The 19,868-nt window shown below is 39.9% G+C and overlaps 1 protein-coding gene across 1 annotated transcript in view; it reads right to left on the bottom strand.

Annotated features, from left to right (window-relative positions):
• Nucleotides 1-10,995: 10,995 nt before the first annotated feature.
• Nucleotides 10,996-19,868, bottom strand: part of LOC145394644 (uncharacterized) — a 67,049-nt gene continuing 58,176 nt past the window's right edge. Inside the window, exons 7-9 of the mRNA XM_080268425.1 lie at nt 17,711-17,888; nt 14,924-15,060; nt 10,996-11,102 (exon numbers count right to left, since the gene is read on the bottom strand). Coding sequence (XP_080124551.1) covers nt 10,996-11,102; nt 14,924-15,060; nt 17,711-17,888 — 422 coding nt within the window. The remainder of the gene's footprint in view (nt 11,103-14,923; nt 15,061-17,710; nt 17,889-19,868) is intronic.

Below are 19,868 nucleotides of genomic sequence, written 5' to 3' on the forward strand. Positions count from 1 at the left end.
ACCGCAATAATTAATAAATGATGGACGACATATTTAGGAAAGACAAAAATATTAATCTAAAAAAAAGAAAACGCCAAATATTTTCGATTTTTCATTGATGATTATTAAAAAATGGCAAAGTTTTAAGTGTCTAAACTCCAAAAACAGCAGCTCTTCATTTTTCCCATTCTTTGTTCTTCCTCCAGTCTCTTTCGTCCACCCTCCTCCTTCCTCTCTTCTCCCTCCTTCTCCATCCTTCCTTCTCCTCCATCCCTCGCTCCTCCAATCTCCTCCTTTATGAACCTTCCTTCGTCCTCCATTATTTTCCTTTCTCCAGTCTCCTCCTCCTCCTTCACAGTCTCATTCCTCCACTCTCGTCATTCCTCTGCTCCTTCACATCCTCCTTCACTCCCCTCAGTCCTCCACTCTCTCCTTCCTCCTCATCTTTCACATCTTCCTCCACATCCCCCTTCTCCTCTTTCCTCCTTCCTGTTAAATCTTGAGACTTTGCTATTCGATAAAAGTGAGTTGGAACCGACCTTAATATTAACCCTTCATTTAACATTATTACCGACCACGATGCTTCCATTCCCTGTTGCCCCTTCAGTGCGAGAGGTTTCTTTTGAAATCAGAAAAAATTATCTAATGTAGCAGGAAGAATATAAAGAAAATTAATGGGATCACATTAGAGGTTTTAGCCTTTTTCAGTACATGGGATTTCTTAGCAGCCTTAATGAAGAGATTGGTGGATGCAATAATAAAATAATAACAATAATAATAATAATAATAATAATAATAATAATGATAAAAATAATAATAGTAATATAAAACAATAATAATAATAATAATAATAATAATGATAAAAATAATAATAGTAATATAACAACAATAATAATAATAATTATAATAATAATAATAATAATAATTATAATAATAATAATAATAATAAAAATAATAATAATATCATCATCATCACCATCGTCACCATCATCATCATCATCATCACAATAGGCAACAGAGTATTGCCTGGGATACTGAATCAAAACCATTCTCACTTACCGTCACATGGATGCATCGATGGTTCATTCTCTATCATTCCTAGTCTCGATATAATCCAACACTTCAGGCAAATCATAATGCACTTGTCTGTACTTCTGTATAACTGTTCAACCAAATCATTTACTATCACTGCCGATTAATAGTTTCCCACACTATTATCCAATTCTTGAAGTCGTCAGTATGTGCCCGAATGAATCCCCACTAACAGAAGAACGAAACATTGCCTTGAAAACTTCCCGTCTGTAAACTAATGCCTCGATCTAATTACTAAAGTCAACTGCTCGTGTTTGCTAAAGCGACATCACTAATCAACTACTGTATGAAGAGAATGTTCCCGTGAATGTTAAATTGATTCTTTATTAATATCCAAACACCGAGATTTCATTTTCTGTCCATCACTACAACAATGCTGAGCGTTTTGTCTATATGGTCAAGATTTTTCTTTCTTTTTTTCTAGTTTCGGCTGAACTCTGTACCGAGCATCTCCACTAAAAAAGTCCACACAGGGAAACTTTCTGCTTCGATACAACGGAGTTACATATTGAGTCCTTACACAAGCAAAGACTACACACAGAATGAATGAGTAAAAGCTGGTTTATTGCTCAGGTTCGAAGCATGGGTCTGAGACACTGTGAGGAGAGAGAATTCGAATGCTGATCTTGCACACTTGGAATAACCGAATCATTTTCTGTTTTGTTGTACCTTAGCAACGTATCACGCTCTTCCACTGGCACATACGACACAAAGAATGACTGCATGAAGACTAGTTAATTGATCAGTTTCGAGGCGTGGTTTCTAAGCATGGTGAGGGAAAATGGCTCGAAACCTGATCTTGTGTACACGAAGACTGAATCCCCATCCCTGCTGGAGCGGGGCATTCTGAATCGAGTTTTCTCAAAGGTATCCACGCAATGACATAATAGTAGTGATGGCAGTAATAGTAGTACCGGTAGTAACAGTAGCAGTAGTAGTAGTAGTTGTAGTAGTAGTGGTAGTAGTTGCAGCAGCAACAGAAGTAATAGCAGTAGTCGCTGTTGTTTTAGTATTTTTTTAATTTTAACTAATCCTTCCTTGCCTTGTGACTTGAGGGAGTAGTGAAGGACAGAAAAAACACTCTTCAGGGATCATTCAAGTGTTTTATTGGCCGCATACAAACCTTAGGACATTATCTACACATACCAAAGAAATCACAGTAAACTACGGATTACATCATTTTCACGCACGCGCGCGCGCACACACACACACACACACACACACACACACACACACACACACACACACACACACACACACACACACACACACACACACACACACAAATAATCTCTCTCTCTCTCTCTCTCTCTCTCTCTCTCTCTCTCTCACTGATGCAGACCATATTTACACGACACAGTGGGCGAAAAAACAACCCACGAGGGAAACAAATTAAAAAAAATTCCATATAGACACTACATTGATGGATCTACAGAAATCTGGCTTCGAGACGACTAAATAATAAAGATAGATCAACACGTCTAGCTTATTTTCATGTATTTCTCCTCTGTGTATACATTAATAAATCTACTTTGACATAGTGTGAGGGGGATGGTTGGTCGTAGGCTATTTTTTCTGCTCATTTTCTGCCCTTATCCTGTAGCCTTGGATTTCACACCAAACTAAGCTTATTTGCTGGTAGTCTGGGGTTTGGCCATGTCGAGGGGATGGAGACTGAGAGACTGACTAGAAAAGTGTATGTGTGATGTGGATAGGAAGAGGATGAGGGGGAGACCCAGGATGAGATGGAGGGATGGAGTGGAGGGGTACAGGGGAGAGGAGGGTGTGAGTATGATTTCCTTTCAGTGAGGGATGGGGTACAAAAGTGGGCAGAAACTATTTCCCACGACTGTATACTGACCTTCCCCCTTGAACTGTATACACACATCTTTACATCGAAGGAGAGGAGCTTTGTTGTCTTTTTCGGTGTATGTTTTTGGTCCTTCTGTAAACATATACTGTACAGGAAAAAATCTGCGAGACATTGTAGAAGACATATGGAGTATAATATGATCCCTTAAAACTGTATTATATATTTATTTATATATATATGTATTATTTATATGTATATGCTTTATTTACAACACCTCCAACACACTTACCATGCTAAACCAACATGCAAAACATGCACTTCCCCTCAGTACTGTACACGTAAGGGATGCCATATACGAGTGACATCAAACCTTTCCTTCGACATTACTAGTGTTCATTTTTCTACTAGTGTTCATTTTTCTTCACACTGAGGCTGGGGTCGTACTTAATCTGCCCTAAAACTTTATTATAAGTTAAAATGAAAATTATATATAGAACACCCGGCTTTACTGGTCCATCTCTTTACCACTCTGAATATATTTTGTGAAGACGTGGGCCCTATACTTCATTTACGCCCCTGAACACACAGCTTTTTTCTTTTTGCTTTCCCCAGACCAATTTTTATTTTTACTCCTAGGAGACTTTTCGAACTCGAGGGGTTAGCTATAGACTATATTAGCCCCATCGCCGTAATTAATCCTTTTTAAGTTTAATAAAACCGTCTATACACAGGAAGAATATAACAAAAATTTCATTGGGCTGATGGACTGAGGATGTGTAAATAGTGAACAAATTGACGCTATATTTGCTATTGCTGTTCAACATTCTCTCTCTCTCTCTCTCTCTCTCTCTCTCTCTCTCTCTCACACACACACACACACACACACACACACACACACACACACAAAGCGCCTGCAACTACCGATGAAGCAAAATTCTGTGTGTGAAAATTTTTACCCGTGTACTGCGTCTCTCTCTTCCTAATTAACGACCATGGAAGCTGCGGGTCAGGGAAGAATGAGGTCGTTTTTTGCCCCTTCCTTCTCATGACCCACTTTTCATTCTACTCAGATTACCGACGGAGGATTTTCTTTGAGAGAGGAAGAGGATTTTTTGAGTGAAGGGTTTTGCCACGTGGAGAGAGTGAGGAGTGAGAGACTGACTAGGAGAGTGCATGTGAGAGAGGGGTAGGGGAAGATATAGGGTGAGATGGAGTATGGGGTGATGAGAATAGAGAATGAGAGACTGACTGGGAGTGCATGTGAGTGAGGCTGAGTGGGACAGGGGGAGTGGGAGATCAAGGATGGGATGAAGGATGGGGTGGAGAAAATGGAGAATAAGAGACTGACTAGGAGTGTGAGTGAGATGGAGGGAGAAAATGGGAGGGGGAGATCGAGGGTGTGGAGGAAAGATGGGATGGAGAGGTATAGAGGGGATGAGAGAGAATGTGATGGAAGGATGGGGTGGAGAGGTACATGCTAGGTGAGTGTGAGTTGGAGAAAGAGCAGCCTGATGGCCAAGAGCAGAATGACACTAAGGCGATATATTTATGGCCACACCTTCCAGGATTTAGGAGTTTGACTATAGATAAATTGATAGATAAACAGATAAATGGATACATAGATAAGTAGGTGGGTAGGTAGGTAAGCAGGTACATAGGTTGATAAGTAGGTAGGTAGGTAGGGAGGAAGAACTTTTAATAGCGAAGGAATTACTGAAGGCTCTATCTAACCCCTCCCTTTTGACACGATCCTCCTAAACTCAACTATAGTTTCTTGAGATACCAATATTAATTTAGAGTAAGTCATCGCACTGAAAGGGTTCAGTACTTTAAATACCAAAGAAGTGTTGTAGATATCTAGATAAATTTTTTTGGAGAGTGAAATAGGAAACTGGGAGCTCGATCTGGCCACTTCAGTCCTACGAAATAATATATACCATTTTATTTTTGCTTCCATGAAACGAGATGTGTATGTCTATCTTCTGTCTGTCTGTCTATCTATCTATCTATCTATCTATCTATGTATCTATAGCATCTGTTTACTTATTTATCTATCACTCCATCCATTCATCCATATATCTACCCATCTCTATCAACATTTCTTTCAACCTAACTAACTATCTATCTATCTATGTATCTATCTGTCTATCCCTCTATCTATCTATCTGTCCATCCATCCATCCATCCAACTATCTACCTGTTTATCTATCTTCATGTTCACGCCATAAGATTTTACCTATTAAGGGACAACTCTGCACAAAGAGAGATTTAAAAAAAATAAAGACTATGAATAAAAAACTGAAGTGAGCAGAATTAACTTTACCTTCCCTTGATGAGGCTCCAACTCACTGCACGACCTTTATTTTTAACAGACAATAAAGCAAAACGGTCAGACGAAAAACTGTAAAAAATAAAGATTGCCTGCAGTGAGAAACAGACCCGTAAAAGAGATTGATGAGCCACGTAGCGAAAAAAACTGAGAGGAAAAAAAGAAAAAAGGTGAGTGAGCCGTAAATTAGACTGATGCGCTGTGGTGTTACTGGTTAGGCTTCAGTTTTACCATTTCTTTCTATATTTTGTCTGCCACACACACACACACACACACACACACACACTCTCTCTCTCTCTCTCTCTCTCTCTCTCTCTCTCTCTCTCACACACACACACACATCCCGTAGCAATCTTGGTTTTATGGTGCTGAGTGGGTGGAAATTATAGGCTGTATTGACAAGTTACATCATTTTAAAACATTTCGAACTTGGGGAATCAAATAAAGTTTTCACCAACCCCTCCATCACCAGAACCCCCCCCCTTTAAAAATGAATAAAAATCGTCTGGTAGGAGAACGAATAAGATGAAAAATATATCCTTCATTAACTCCTTCACTACGAGGCCTCCTATAAAATTAATAAAAATCATCTGGAAAAAACAATTAACAAAAAAAATCCATAAAAAATACCCTTCGTTAATCCTTTTACCACTAAATATCTCACCTAAAAATCAATAAAAACCGTCTGGGAAAAGCAAGTAATTAACGAAAATGTCCATAAATAATAGCCTTCATTAATCCCTTTACTACTAATTATCTCCCATAAAAATAAAAGCCCTCTGGAAAAAACAATTAATTAACGGGAAAAAAAAATAATCTTCATTTATCCCTTTACTACTATCTCTCCTAAACAATCATACACCACGTTTGGAAAAAGCAATTAAATGATGAAAAATAGAGTCTTCATTCACCCCTTCACTGCTAAATATCCTCCCCCAAAATGAATTAAAATCGTCCAAAAAGGGCAAATGAATAATGAAAAAAATATCCTTCATTCAGTCCTTCATCTCAAGAGTTCACACCAGACATTGAATTAAAATAGCTTGATAGTAACTAGTGTATAATAAAAAATATATCCTTCATTAGCCCCTTCACTGCTAATTATCTCCCCTAAAAACGAATTAAAATTGCCTGGAAGCAAAAAAGAATTAAAAAACAAAAACAAAAAAAATGAAATTGACGTCCTCAGGCTGAAGAGTCTGAACATCAACAAATCCTTCTGACTGAGGTACGCACTCCCAGGCTCGTATTCTCGTAGGTTGTGGAAGCTCCCTAACGCCCTTTCCTAACCGATTCATTTTATTTATTACACCACACTATCCTCTTCTGTTATATACAGCCTTCCAATATCGCCATACTCTGCATAACTATCGTAGAAAAGGATACAAACCAGCTGTCCAAAAATAAATCGCTAGGGAAAAGATATTTGGGAGTCTTCTTAACGACGAGAATACGGGTCATAACAAAGATAATTTTAAATGCACAGGATTTGTACAGACTGACTTTTTTCAATTATCCAGCACACGAAATTAATACGTTACCCAGTCGATAATATTTCATCTCACTTTGTTTTTTAGAAAGTCTTTTACCAATTATTTATCACCAGAAATGAATGGTCTGCCCCAGTGGATAGCATTTTATCTCTCTCTTTCTCTCTTTTAGTTTTCCTTTTGTACATGATTATCTGTTGCTTAATCTCCGGTGTGTTTAAAGAGGTGACAACATCCACGGCACACTGTGGGACACTCAACACACGAGAACACTGTGGAATGCAGATATATATAAACATTTCTCCTATGTAAACATTTTCTCCCTCATCCACGTGACAGAGTAAAAATGTACTCAGTTATATTTCCTCCTATAGAAACATTTTCTTTTTCCACGAGACAAGGGTAAAAACGTACTCAGTTTTCTCCTATATACAGTAAACATTTTTATCTTTTTCGCACGTAACACCAAAGTCAAAACGTACTCAGGTCTTTCTTTAAACATTATGAAACATTTTCTCCTTTTTCCACGTGACACCAGAGGAAAAACGTACTAGGTTCTATCTTTAAACAATGAATTCTCTTCTGCTCTGTTTATAAGTGTACTGTCCACGTGAAGCCGGAGATGAAACAGGTAAATTTCCTTAAAAAGCTTTCCCTCTGACGTGGAAATGATTGAAGATTATGTACACAAGCGAATCCGTTAATCAAGTTTTCCATTCCTTCTTGAGATTGAAATAAGCGGTGTAATTTGATTTCCCCAGAGGACAATGGATTAGGCTCAGGTGCTTTCAGTCTTACGTGAAAAAATTATTATGTGTACCAGAAGATTATCCGTTGTTTCTGTTGCGTTTTTGTTGCACATAAAGTTTTTCATTTCTGCGTGCGACTGGAGACACGAGGTAAACTCTTTTATATAGAGAGATGGATAGAAAGACAGAGAAACAGATAGATAAATAGACATGGATAGACAGACAGACAGATAGATAGATAGACAGAGGGATAGACAGACAGACAGACAGATAGATAGGCATTTCCAAAGTGAATTAGGAAAACAACAGTGGATATTCTTCTTGTATAAACTTTTCTTTTTCCTCGTCAGATCAGAAACACAACATTATTATATTTCTCTTTAGGACATTGTATTCCCTGCCCGTTTTTTCTCATTCTTATTTACTGATACGTTTCTTTACTGAGCAGACTACATTGACAAATACACCCATATATATACAGGCTTCTCCTTGGTACACTGATCGTCCGCTGTTACAAATATTACATTTACTAGTAAATATACATACCCTCTTCGTCGTTTCCTTGCACAGCGTTATAAGAGCCATGGAGGCAGTAGTTATATAGCCTCCTAAACTTAAGATGTTTATAAGACTGCTTGTTTTTACTTTTGTCTTTGCTTATACAGCCACCAAAAACTTTATAATCAAATCAGAGTGAATATTAACGTGAAAAAAATGCAAAAAACAAAATAATAATGATACAGTTAAGTTTATGGAGGTCTTCTATTATTATTATTATCGTTATTTTGGATTCTTTATAAAAATGCGACCCCGGCTGGCTAGTTTAAAGAAATCAGATACAATAAAATTTATAACCCATTATGTTAGGTGATTTAATTTTTATTCTTGCGACTACCAGACGATTTTATTCAGTTCATGGCTTTTTTTTCTCGAATAGGAGAGATTAAGTAAAGCTTTCATCAATCCCTTAAGAATAAAGAAACCAAATCCCAAATAGTTTTCTTATCTAACCGCTCTGAGGTAGCAAGAATTAGCACATAATACGTCACTGAACTGAAGGGATTAAACCAGAGATCATGAAAGCTTAAGTAGCTCCCCAATTTCTGGCAAGTCCCCAATTTCCAATCCCAATTTCAGATATCTCCCAAATTTCAAATCAAACTCCAGTTTTAGTTGCTTCCAATCTGTCGTCCCTAATTTTAGAATAATCTCCATTTGCAAAACCCAGTTTCAGCCATGTTCCCAATTAGTCCTATTTCCAGTTTCAGACATGCTCACAATTTCAGTCGTCCCTAATTTCAGACGTCTCCAATTTCAAACCCTATTTAAGTCATGTTACCAATTTCAGGCAAGCTAGCGAATTTCTGTGATAGCCATATACTGTATAGTCCCCCTCATGAAGGTAAACAATTGTGCTGAACGCGTTACGTAAGGTGATATGCAGGCTAAATTTATCCTCCACTGCCTGTAATTGTTCCACACAAGGCCATAGGAATTTAGGGGGTTCCATACAGCTTCATCCTGTGTATGTGTGTGTGTGTGTGTGTGTGTGTGTGTGTGTGTGTGTGTGTGTGTGTGTGTGTGTGTGTGTGTGTGTGTGTGTGTGTGTGTGTGTGTTACCTCTTCACTCTGATGATGAACTTTCTATTTGATGCTTGCCATCTCCAGGCGGCTTCCTTAGCTTAGGGGAGGCTTCCATTTGCGTAGGAGTTAGTCAGGGGTAAATGTACCTTCCCCACTACCGAAAATCTCAAGCTGAATAAAACTGAGAACAGAAAAAGAAATGCGTCACTTGATCCAACGGATTCACTCATAGGTATTTTTCACTATATTCTCGCTAGTGTCAGTTGATTAAATTAGGCTTTAGGGGGATTTCTTGTAGTCAAGGGCTATTGGAGGCTCTGTCTAACCTCTCCAGTTCCGAAAATCTACTCCATGGTAAATAAAATCGTCTGGAGATAGCAAGAATAAAATAAAAAACGGAAAAAAAGAGACAAAAAAGTCGCCATTCCCATTTCAGAAACCACCTGTTGCCCATTTTCTTCGTTGTTTCACGGGGGTCTCCTCGGTTTTCACACTTCACTGTTAAAAGGACCACTGGTACTGTACCTTCCTTATCCTCCTGTCTTCTTTGACCTAGTTTGTTTACAGGGCTTTCTCCTTCTTATTCACTTCTTAATGTCATTCTTATTTCTCTTCTGCCTTTAATTTCTTCATCTGTTTTTCCTACCACTGCTCTGACTTCCATTTTTTTTTTCAACTGTTTTCTTTCCTACCACTCCTCTGATCTTCATTTTTTTCATTTTTTTCCCTACAACTCCCCTGACTCTTTCTGTTTCTTCTTGTTTTTCTGTCACTTCTCTGCCTTTCATTTTTTTCTGTCTGCTTTCCGATCACTCCTCGTCATTGTTTAACTTTTTTTCTGCAATTCCTCTGACTTTCATTTTTTTATCTGCTTTTTTGTCTACAACTTCGCTGACTCATTATTTCCATCTGCCTTTTTTTTCTGACTCTCATCTGACTATCGTTTCCTCATTTCACTTCACACCACCATTTCTATTATTTTTAAGCTTATAAGTATTGCTCATATCGTTTGCTTCCTCTTTTTTACTCACCTTAGTCTGCTTATCTTCGCTCCAAAAGACAGCAAAGAAAATTCAGCAATAACCGTTCACTTGGGAATTTTCCCATATGATTTTTTCCCCTCTTTTTCTTATTTCGTTTCACCAACGGCATCGCTCCACCAAAGAGTCAGCAAATGATGGTTGGTGAGTCTGGGAACTTGGCATTGTCTTTACCAATGCTAGGAAAAGTTTGGAAGAACACTCTGAAACCGAGTTAGCTTATCTATATAGCACTCTCACATCTAAGTCACAATTGAGCAGAAGAATGTTTTAGTTCATAGATAAAAACCTCTGTCACTAAGATTTATATAGATGCTGACACATCAAACAGTGAAACTTTTGTCTTTCCTTCATATCTCATATTAGTATGTCTCAGTTAATTCTGAATCGGAAAATACTAAATGGATTCCCAGCGCCCTTTAATTGAAACTTGTCACTTCATTTCACTACGTCATTGTTTTTGGTACTTCTTCCCCATTTATGTATGCTGGTTTCCATTCATTTTGTAATTTACTGTATATAAATTTCAGGCATTTTTCATAACAATTCCACGGGTCAAACTGCGAGAAATTAACACGATATTCTACCAACTTTACCCACGACACACTCAGCAGCCGACCAGCTGTTTGAAGCACAGACTGGTACCTACCTCACACAGCTGAAATCAAGGTAACCGTGTCGTGAGGCCTTTAAGTATGTGGCGTGAAGATCGGCTTGGGTGTTACCTAGTAGAGGGCCCCTGAAGTGAATCAAGCAGCTGGATAATCTACCACGTGGGGCCCTTAAGTACGTTGTCAGGCTTGAATGAAACATGTAGGGCCCTTAACTGCATCGTGTGAAGACCTTGGACCTGAACAGCGTGGTGATGTGGCCCTTAGTGAGTGCGTGGTGAGGTGGTGACGTGGTCGGACCCAGGAGATCATCTAAGGTGGAGCAACGTGGTGAGCGAGGACAGCAGGAGAACCAGGGCCAGGGAGCACAAGTCCTTGGTCCCTGAGCCGTGTTGCATGGCGGCCGGGTGTTCGCCTGAGGGAGGGGCAGAAGGGGGGAAAAGGGGGTCAGAAAACTGTTAGCAAATAAAAGCTCAAGGATGGTGAAAAATAAGAGCGCAAAATAATTTATACGTGAGAGAATACAATGTTAGTCGCTGATCCGTTTTACAAAGACGTTTTTGCGTAGGAGAGGGTAGGAGGAGGATGGAGGTCAGTGAATCGGAGATATATATAAAAAAAGATAAATAGTGGTGAAAAAAAATAGTGTAGATGATTTACCTGGAAAAAAGCAAAGATCCTTACACTCCCGATCCATTTTGTATAGTCGTTTTCCGCCGGGCAAGAGACAGAATGGGGAATACAGATCGGTGCATGTGCAGTAAATAAAAGATAAAAGTTGGTCAAAAAATAAAAGAGAAAGTGATTTATAAGAAATGGGGCACAAATCCTTCTCTTCCAGTCGTGCTACATAGTCAGTATTAAAGGACGGTCGAGGGATGGGAAGAACAGAGGTTAATACAATGCTGGTTAATAAGAAAATCAAGGATGGTGAAAAATAATAGCCTTGATGAATTTTAAGTGAGGGAACAAAAAATCGTGTTACACAGTCGCCGGATGTTTGCCAGGAAGAGGGGAAGAGTGAGGATGTGTGTGATGTGGAGGGTGACATGGGAAGGGGATGATGGGTGAGGGTGAAATGGGAAGAGGAGTGAGTGTGAGAAGGGGAGGGAATGGGTGAGGTGAAATAGGGAGGGAAACGGTAAGGGTGAAATGGAGAGGGAATGGTTGAGGGTGAAATGGGGAAAGAGTAAGGTGTGGGGGGGGGAAAGAATGAGGGGTCAGAGGAGAGGGGAAAGAAAGAAGGTGAGAGAGAGAGAGAGAGAGAGAGAGAGAGAGGGTGAGAGATAGTAGGAAAGCAAGAAGGTAAGAAACGGAGGGAAAGAGTGTAAGAGGGAGAAAGGGGCGGAAAAAGTGTGAGAGGAAGAAGAAGAGATAGATGGTGAGAGAAGAAGAGAAGGAAAGACGGTGACAGGGAGAGAGAAGGAAAGAGTAGGAGGAAAAGACAAGGAGGAGAGGATTAGAGAGGGGGAAGGAAGCGTGAGAATAAGAGGCGAAGGAAAGAAAAGAAAGCGACAGTGAGTGAGGGGGAAGGAAAGAGGGTGAGGGGAAGAGACAAGGGGAGAGGAAGGGAGAGAAGGGCGAGGGTGAGGGAAAGGGAGAGAGAGGGAGGACAGGGGTCAATACACTCCTGAAAAACAAGAGAGAAAATAAGCAGGTGATTTATAAGTGAACGTGTAAGCAGTGTGTGATTAGGCCTTTAAGCTGTTACAACTAAGTTTTACGCTAGGCCCTTCGTTTTATGAGAATGGATGAATAGCTCAGTTTTAGGGCTTAATTTGCTGACAGGTCGCTGGTCCTGGAAAATTCTAAATAGCAGAAACTAAAGCCTATGTCGAGCAGAGAGAAAGAGTTACGTTATTTGAAGCCCTAATCGTTTACACTGCTTGATATTTTTGATGTCATACTTTTGCCTTCGAATCAGTGGATGAAAGAAAATTGCAAGAGAGAAGTATTTACGGTATTTGAGGCTCGTATGCACTGCTGGGTATTTTTTATGCTTCGCTTTTTACATTAGAATTAGTGGACAGACGAAAAGAGCAAAGAATTTAACTACATGCCCGGCGAAAGAGGTACATACTTTAGGTGAAATTGGTTTGCGATAATTCTGATGGGTTTTGAGAGAGAGAGAGAGAGAGAGAGAGAGAGAGAGAGAGAGAGGCAACTTGTCTGGATAATGCGTAATATAGTTTAGATGAAGCTAATTTGCCATATATATATATGCATTTTTATTTTTTTTCTGACAATAACTTGAAATTTGAGAATGATTATGTGTCTGGCTAAAACGTTATATGATATAGGTAAAACAAAAATCCCTCCCTTTTTTTTAATACTGTGAAAATAAAGCGAGGGTAACACATCTGGCTGAAGAATTGCATGGCTTGGGTTATAAAAATTTGACAGAACATGATACGTCGAAAATTAAAGTAGAGATGACACTTATTAAAACAAATGGTGTAAAGAGCAGCAAATGACATGGGAATTACTTCTGCAACTGTCATTTAGGAGGAGTTATCCCTCTAATTCCAGGGACTTTACTATTACAGCATTATAATAATAATAATAATAATAATTATTATTATTATTATTATTATTATTATCATCACCCCTGCTTCCACTGTTGCTGCTGTTGTTGCTACTGCTTCTGCTACTACTACTACTACTACTACTGTTACTACTACTACTACTATTACTACTACCACTACTACTATTATTAGTATTAAAATCCTGGATAACATTACTGAGAGGCTTTTTGAACTCGAGGCACTAAATAAATCCTTCAGTCACCCCTACATCACAGGAATGAAAACGAGAGCGATAATAGCAAAAATGAAACAGAAAATGCGTCGCCGTTCTGCTGGGGTCGAAAGAGATCATTTGAGAGAGGGAAAGGGGGAAGGGCAGCTTGAAAAGAACGTCCCTGGCTTAATGAACGGCAGGGCAAGAGTGAACGGGTAGTGAGGGTTCATTTGTAATGGAGGTGGGGTGAGGAGGCGGCGGCATGGGTATGTAAGGGAGAGAGTGAGGGAAGGGTGAGAGGGAGAGAGGGAGGGGACTGTGTGAGGGAGAGAGGGAGGGGAGGGTGAGAGGGAGGCGAAGTGGATGAGTGTGTGAGGGAGAGAGGGAGGAGGTGGTGGGAGAGGAAAGGACTAGATGAGGGTGGCAAAGAGAGAACATGAAAAGTGAGGAGTGTAAAAAAAGATGACAGCAAGGGAAGGAGCGAGAGTACAAGGGGGAGGAAAGAGGAATGGTGAGAGGGAGTAGAAATGAGTGCTATTAACTTCTAATAACTGATAATAGTCATGTGATATTACGATAAACACCTTCAATCATTTCTATAGGACGATAAGAGAGACATATCGAAGTAAATGGATAAGTGAAAGCTCCATTTAACCCAGCTTCAAAAAATCCAACTTAAGCTGAAAAAAAAAAAGCTGGATATGAAAAAAAAAAAAAAAAAAAAAAAAAGACTGTCCTATGGTTAAAGGGGTTAAAACTCATGTACCCGATCCCTTCCAAATTAATATGTACTATTTTTTTTTTTTTTTTTTTTTTGGGGGGGGAGTGGGTCTGACTTTGGTGAGGGTGAAATGGAGTGGAAGTGGAGAGGGAAGAGAGGAACGAGTGGATCCAGACTTCATTTTGCTATCATTGGAGAGAGAGAGAGAGAGAGAGAGAGAGAGAGAGAGAGAGAGAGTGAAGTGAAGTGAAAGTGGAGAGAGATGAGAGGAACGAGTGGCTGCAGGCTTCATTTTGCTATCAGTGGAGAGAGAGAGAGAGAGAGAGAGAGACAGACAGACAGACAGACAGACAGAGACAGAGACAGAGACAGAGAGGTGGAGAGAAACTGGGGTTGACAAGCAAGGACAGGAGAGAGGATGGAAAAATGTGTGGAGAGGAGAGAGGATGAAGAAGTATGGAGAGAAGAAAGGAAAGAGGTGTGAATAGAAGAGAGAGATCGAAGTGTAGAGAGAGAGAGAGAGAGAGAGAGAGAGGTGAAAATGAGGACAGAACGATCATTAACAACAGTAACAGAGACCAATGAAGATAACAGTGTGAGGGAGCAATGAGGACCACAGTAACAGAGACCAATGAGGATAACAGTAACAGAGACCAATGAAGATAACAGTAACAGACACCAATGAGGATAACAGTAACAGAGACCAATGAAGATAACAGTAACAGAGACCAATGAAGATAACAGTAACAGAGAGCAATGAGGACAACAGGACCCACCGTTGAGGACGTGCACGAAGACGCTTCCGGTGGCCACGTCGCCGAGGGAGCAGGTGTAGTTGCCGGAGTCGCTGGGGGCGGCGTTGGCGATGAAGAGGGTCGACACGATCACGGAACTGCTCATATCCGTCTTGACACTGTTGGGAGAGGGAGAGAAGAATGAGAAAATAAAAGAGGATGGAACAATGATACGCTGTTGAGAAGGAAAGAATGAAAAAGTAAAGAAAGAAGGAATGAGAAAGTAAAGGAGGAAAGAACAAGTATACTCTGCTGAGGAGGAAAGGAGAAAATAAATAAAGGAGGAAAGAAGGAGAAATTAAAGGAGAAAGGAACAAGGATACGCTGCTGAGGAGGAAGGAAGGAGAAAATAAGGGAGGAAGGAAGAAGGAGCTAAGAAAATGAAGGTAAAAGCTAGGGAAAAATAGGAAGGAGGGGTAAAGAAAGTTGTCTAATTCTTACTAACATCTTGGTCACTGAAGAGGCGTTGGGAATTAACATATTTGGCTCGATTACTGAACTGCGCACGTCCGTCTATGTGGTGGAGAAGGAAGCTGGGAAATAATGTATATGTTTATTTCTGGATATTACATTCAGCTGGCGTGTAAGGCCGTGGTTAGCTCGTAAAAGTAATTTATTTTATCGACTACACAGGGCCATCAAAGCAGGTAATCATTACTGGCTTATTATTTTAGGAGGAGAGGGTCTGGGACTTTCACCTCCCTTTCGAATTAGGTCTTTTAGTTAATTCAAATAGACTTATGTCTATTAATTCCACCGGGGTCGTTAAGTCAGATAATCATTAAGGGACCAGACTGTGAGAAGTGAAAGTTGAACGACCTCATTTCGAGCTAGGTCATATTCTCTTATTCCTTTTGCTCGAAGATACTGCACACATATATCCAACTTGTCTGAGTATTGATGATTTACAAAACAAAAACTGCTTGCATTTCCCCCTTACGTTCAGATTATCTTGAATTACAGAGCAGAATCATTTCTACTCCAATTGGGACTGAAATAGTTGACACATAGATCTAAAAATGAAAAAGAACGCCCCACTTTTTGGTTTAACAATTATGGAAAATTGGCTGGGCTCTGAAATGGCTTCAATGGGATCCAAAGGTCACTGATTGCTCTCTTCATATTTCCAGCAATTATATGAATTTGTATTTTGATTCGCAAGTGAATAACAATTATCATTATTATTATTGTTATGCTTATTATTATTATTATTATTATTATTATTATTATTATTATTTTCACAGGTTCTTCATATTTAAGATAATGAGCTGGATCGTTATTTATGTCCGCAACAACACATCAATCACAATTTTCCACTTCTACAGCTTTTCTTTATTTATGGCAATGAAATTTATGTGGTAGGTGGGGGCGCTCACCATCCACTCACTCAGTGTAGTGCTGCTGTCGGGTGTCTGCCCTTTCCTCTCCTCCATCCTTCTTTCCTTCTGTCCTCTTCTGTCTTTCTTTCCTTCATTCGTTCCTTGTCCTTCTGCCTACGGGTGACATTACAATCCCTCTTCTGTCTTTCTTTCTTTCATTCTTTCCTCTTCCTTCTGCCTGTGGGTGACTCTACACTGAGTGACAAGCCAAATAGTTTCCTGTACCTCAGGAAACCATTTACTACGCTGGGTGGTAACCATATAACCAAACTTTGGCGCCAGGTGGTTTAGTGGGTAATTATTGTGCTCCAATCGGACTGAGCCAGTGAAGGTTTATATCCAAGGGATGGTTGGGGTTGATTGCTCATGCAATGATACTCTGGGATGAGTGAGGCTGGTCACTCTCATCTTAAATGTCGGGGCCAACTGCCTAGCCCCGGGCCCCTACGCTCCTCATGGGGCAATGAAGGATTGGATGATGGATGGATGGATGGATGGATGAAATTGATCAGTTTTTCGTTTATGTTCGTTATCATTCAGCAAATATAGCTCCTGACTGAAGTGTTTCTATAATTATGGCAATAAATTGATTCAGCAATTTTTCCCCAACTATATATAAAACAAATATATTCCGTGATTACTGTGACTTGCATTTATAGCAATAAAATTCTCTCTCTCTCTCTCTCTCTCTCTCTCTCTCTCTCTCTCTCGCGTAACTATAGGCCTATTTCCCATGCCCACAGTCTCTCTATATACAGGATATCACAATGAAATCCATTTATGTTTACTTTTACAGCTGTCCAACAATAATATTTCCGTGTTTATAGTGTGTTTACATTTATGGCAATGGAATGAATCAATTTTCAATGCCCGTAACCCTACAGTAATCACATTTCACGTGTTTACAGCGCGACTATAACCCATTGTCCCGCTGTCGCAATGGTTTATGCAGCTCAGGCGTTTGCCCCATTACACATAAACGCATGACGCCATTTGCTGCTAACAGGGTCATTTTTGCACTGACTGATCCCAAAAAATCCCTTTCACGTCGAGGGATTGCAGCTGTGGACGTAAATGCTGCTATTTCTGACTTCTGGTTCTAGGAAATGTGAGAAATATTCGCTGAGGCAATTCATCTCTTTTTATGATGATGTACTTCCTTTTTTTTTTTTTTTTTTTTTCAATTTTAGTACAAAATTGTGTGTACATAGTTATGATGCAAGAAATATGACTGGCAAAATTACTACTACTATTACTACTACTACTACTTCTACTACTACTACTACCACCGTTGTTGTTGTTGTTGATGCTGCTGCTTGTGCTGGTGCTGTTGCTGTTATTACCACCACCACCACCTACTACTACTACTATACTACTACTACTAACCCACCTGATGCCCCCACGTGAGGTATCGTAGTTGAGCATGTGGTCCCCGTGTCGCCAGAGGATGAAGGTCTGGGCCTGGGGCATCTGGCTGATCGTGCACTTCAGTTCAATGGTGCTGCCTGTCTTGTAGAACTTCTCGTGCACTGAGGCGCCACGCTCGTCTATGATCTCCACAACGGGAGCTGAAGGAGGAGAAGAAATAAAAACATATATATAATTCCGCGGTTTAAAAAAAAAAAAAAAATTGTCACAGAAACCCACCATATCAAATAAAAGTTATAAGGTTAGTGAAATGAGACCCCACGCCTGTCTAAGATTTCCTCCACGGGGGCTAAAAGAGGAGAGGTAATAAGAACATGTATATAATTCCTCTATTGGTAGTAAAGATATGAAAAAAAAAAATAATGGAAAAACAGACTAGGCACACAGAGATCCACACCATATCTATCAAAATTCTTAACTACGAGAATCTCTGTGCAATAATAGGCTTATCTAAGATCACCACGGGGGTTGGAGAAGGGAAATGGAGGGGTAACTCTTCAAATACACTTAGGCTCGAATTCTTGTTGCTTAAGGAGGCTCCCTAACATCTCTTCCTTTGCGATTTATTTTTGGATACAGCTGGTTATTATGTTGTACGTTATCCATGAAGAGTATGATGCTATGAGGAAGGTTTGAATAACACAGAGGAAAATAACAAGACGTAATAAGCAAAATAAATCGCTAAGGAAAAGGTGCTATCGACCTTTCTTAACCTTTTTAGGGATGGGGCAGGACAGAATCAAGAAACAAGGAAAAATAAAGTACAGGTGGGGAGAAATAGGCCAAACAATGACTTATACATCACTCAAGTCCATATAGCACATAAACGTATACAAAATCCATCTTTCGCTAGAGTAAATACAATATCTGAGCCACACTCCATACATCAACACGTCAGACAGTGAGGCGAATTCGCGATGGTGTAAAAGACGCCATAACACCTCTATCTCGCTGGCTTATTTCGCCTATTAAGCCCTATTATTCTTCTGGATGTTGTTGCTGTCTTTTTTATATCAACGTCGTGTGTATCAGTAATAGACAAGAGGAAAATGGGATGTAATGTGGAAAATAAATAAAGACAAGAATAACAACAGAGCCTTCCTAATACCTCTACAAGAGTCTCCCTAAAGCTCAATAGAGTCGTCTGAAGGCAATAAATAAGTAAATAAATAAATAAATAAAATCATTAAAACTTCTTTGTCTGGCGAAGCTTTAGCAACTCATGATCAGGGCTTCCAAGGAGGAAACAAGGGTGATGATGATAAAGATGATGGTGATGGTGATGATGGTGATGATGATGATGATGATGATGATGATGATGATGATGATGATGATGATGATGGTGATGATGATGATGATGATGATGATAATGATAATGATGATGAACATGAGTAGTTAATCCCCCTCAAACTCCAAGGTATACAAAGCTTAATCCCAGTCAATCCCAGGGTCTCATGTAAAAATACTCTCTCAAGTGAAAAGATTTAAGAGAAATGACCGTCTTGTGCTGGAGAGGTTAAAATGAGGACACGAAAATCCAAGGGGTGATGTCATGGTTTTAAGCGGTAATGCATATAGAGAGGGAGCAGGAGACAGGAAGAGGAAATGCAGGAAGATGTAAGAGGGTGGAGTGGGAGAGGAAGTGAGAGGGAGAGAGGAAGGAAAGTGAGTGAATGAGGGAAGGTAAAGTGTGTGGGAGTAAAAGCGAGGGAGAGAGAGGGGGGAGGGAGATTGCGCTGGAGAGAGAATGAGTGGGAAAGGGAGTGAGAGAGGAAATGTGAGTGTGAGCAAAAAAGTCAGAGTGAGAGAGAGGGGGGGGGAAGTGAAAACGAGGGAGGTGAGGTAGTGAAAACAAGGGAGAGTGACAGAAAAAGGGAGTTCGAGAAACAGCGAGTGAGACCAAACGGAAGTGAAAGAACGAGAGAGAGAGAGAGAGAGAGAGAGAGAGAGAGAGAGAGAGAGCAAATCCAACCTGACAGATAGACAGAGGGAGCGAGGCAGACAAGAGGTCTAATGAAGTTTCCCCAAAATATAAATCGTTTGCGGGGACGAGAGAGAGAGAGAGAATGAGAGAGAGAGAGAGAGAGAGACTGTGCTCGTATTTATTGTATGTGAGCTTA

This window comes from Coenobita brevimanus, chromosome 28 (genome assembly GCF_032717465.1).
Source record: "Coenobita brevimanus isolate Jiangsu-jjx chromosome 28, ASM3271746v2, whole genome shotgun sequence".
Lineage (NCBI taxonomy): Eukaryota > Metazoa > Arthropoda > Malacostraca > Decapoda > Coenobitidae > Coenobita > Coenobita brevimanus.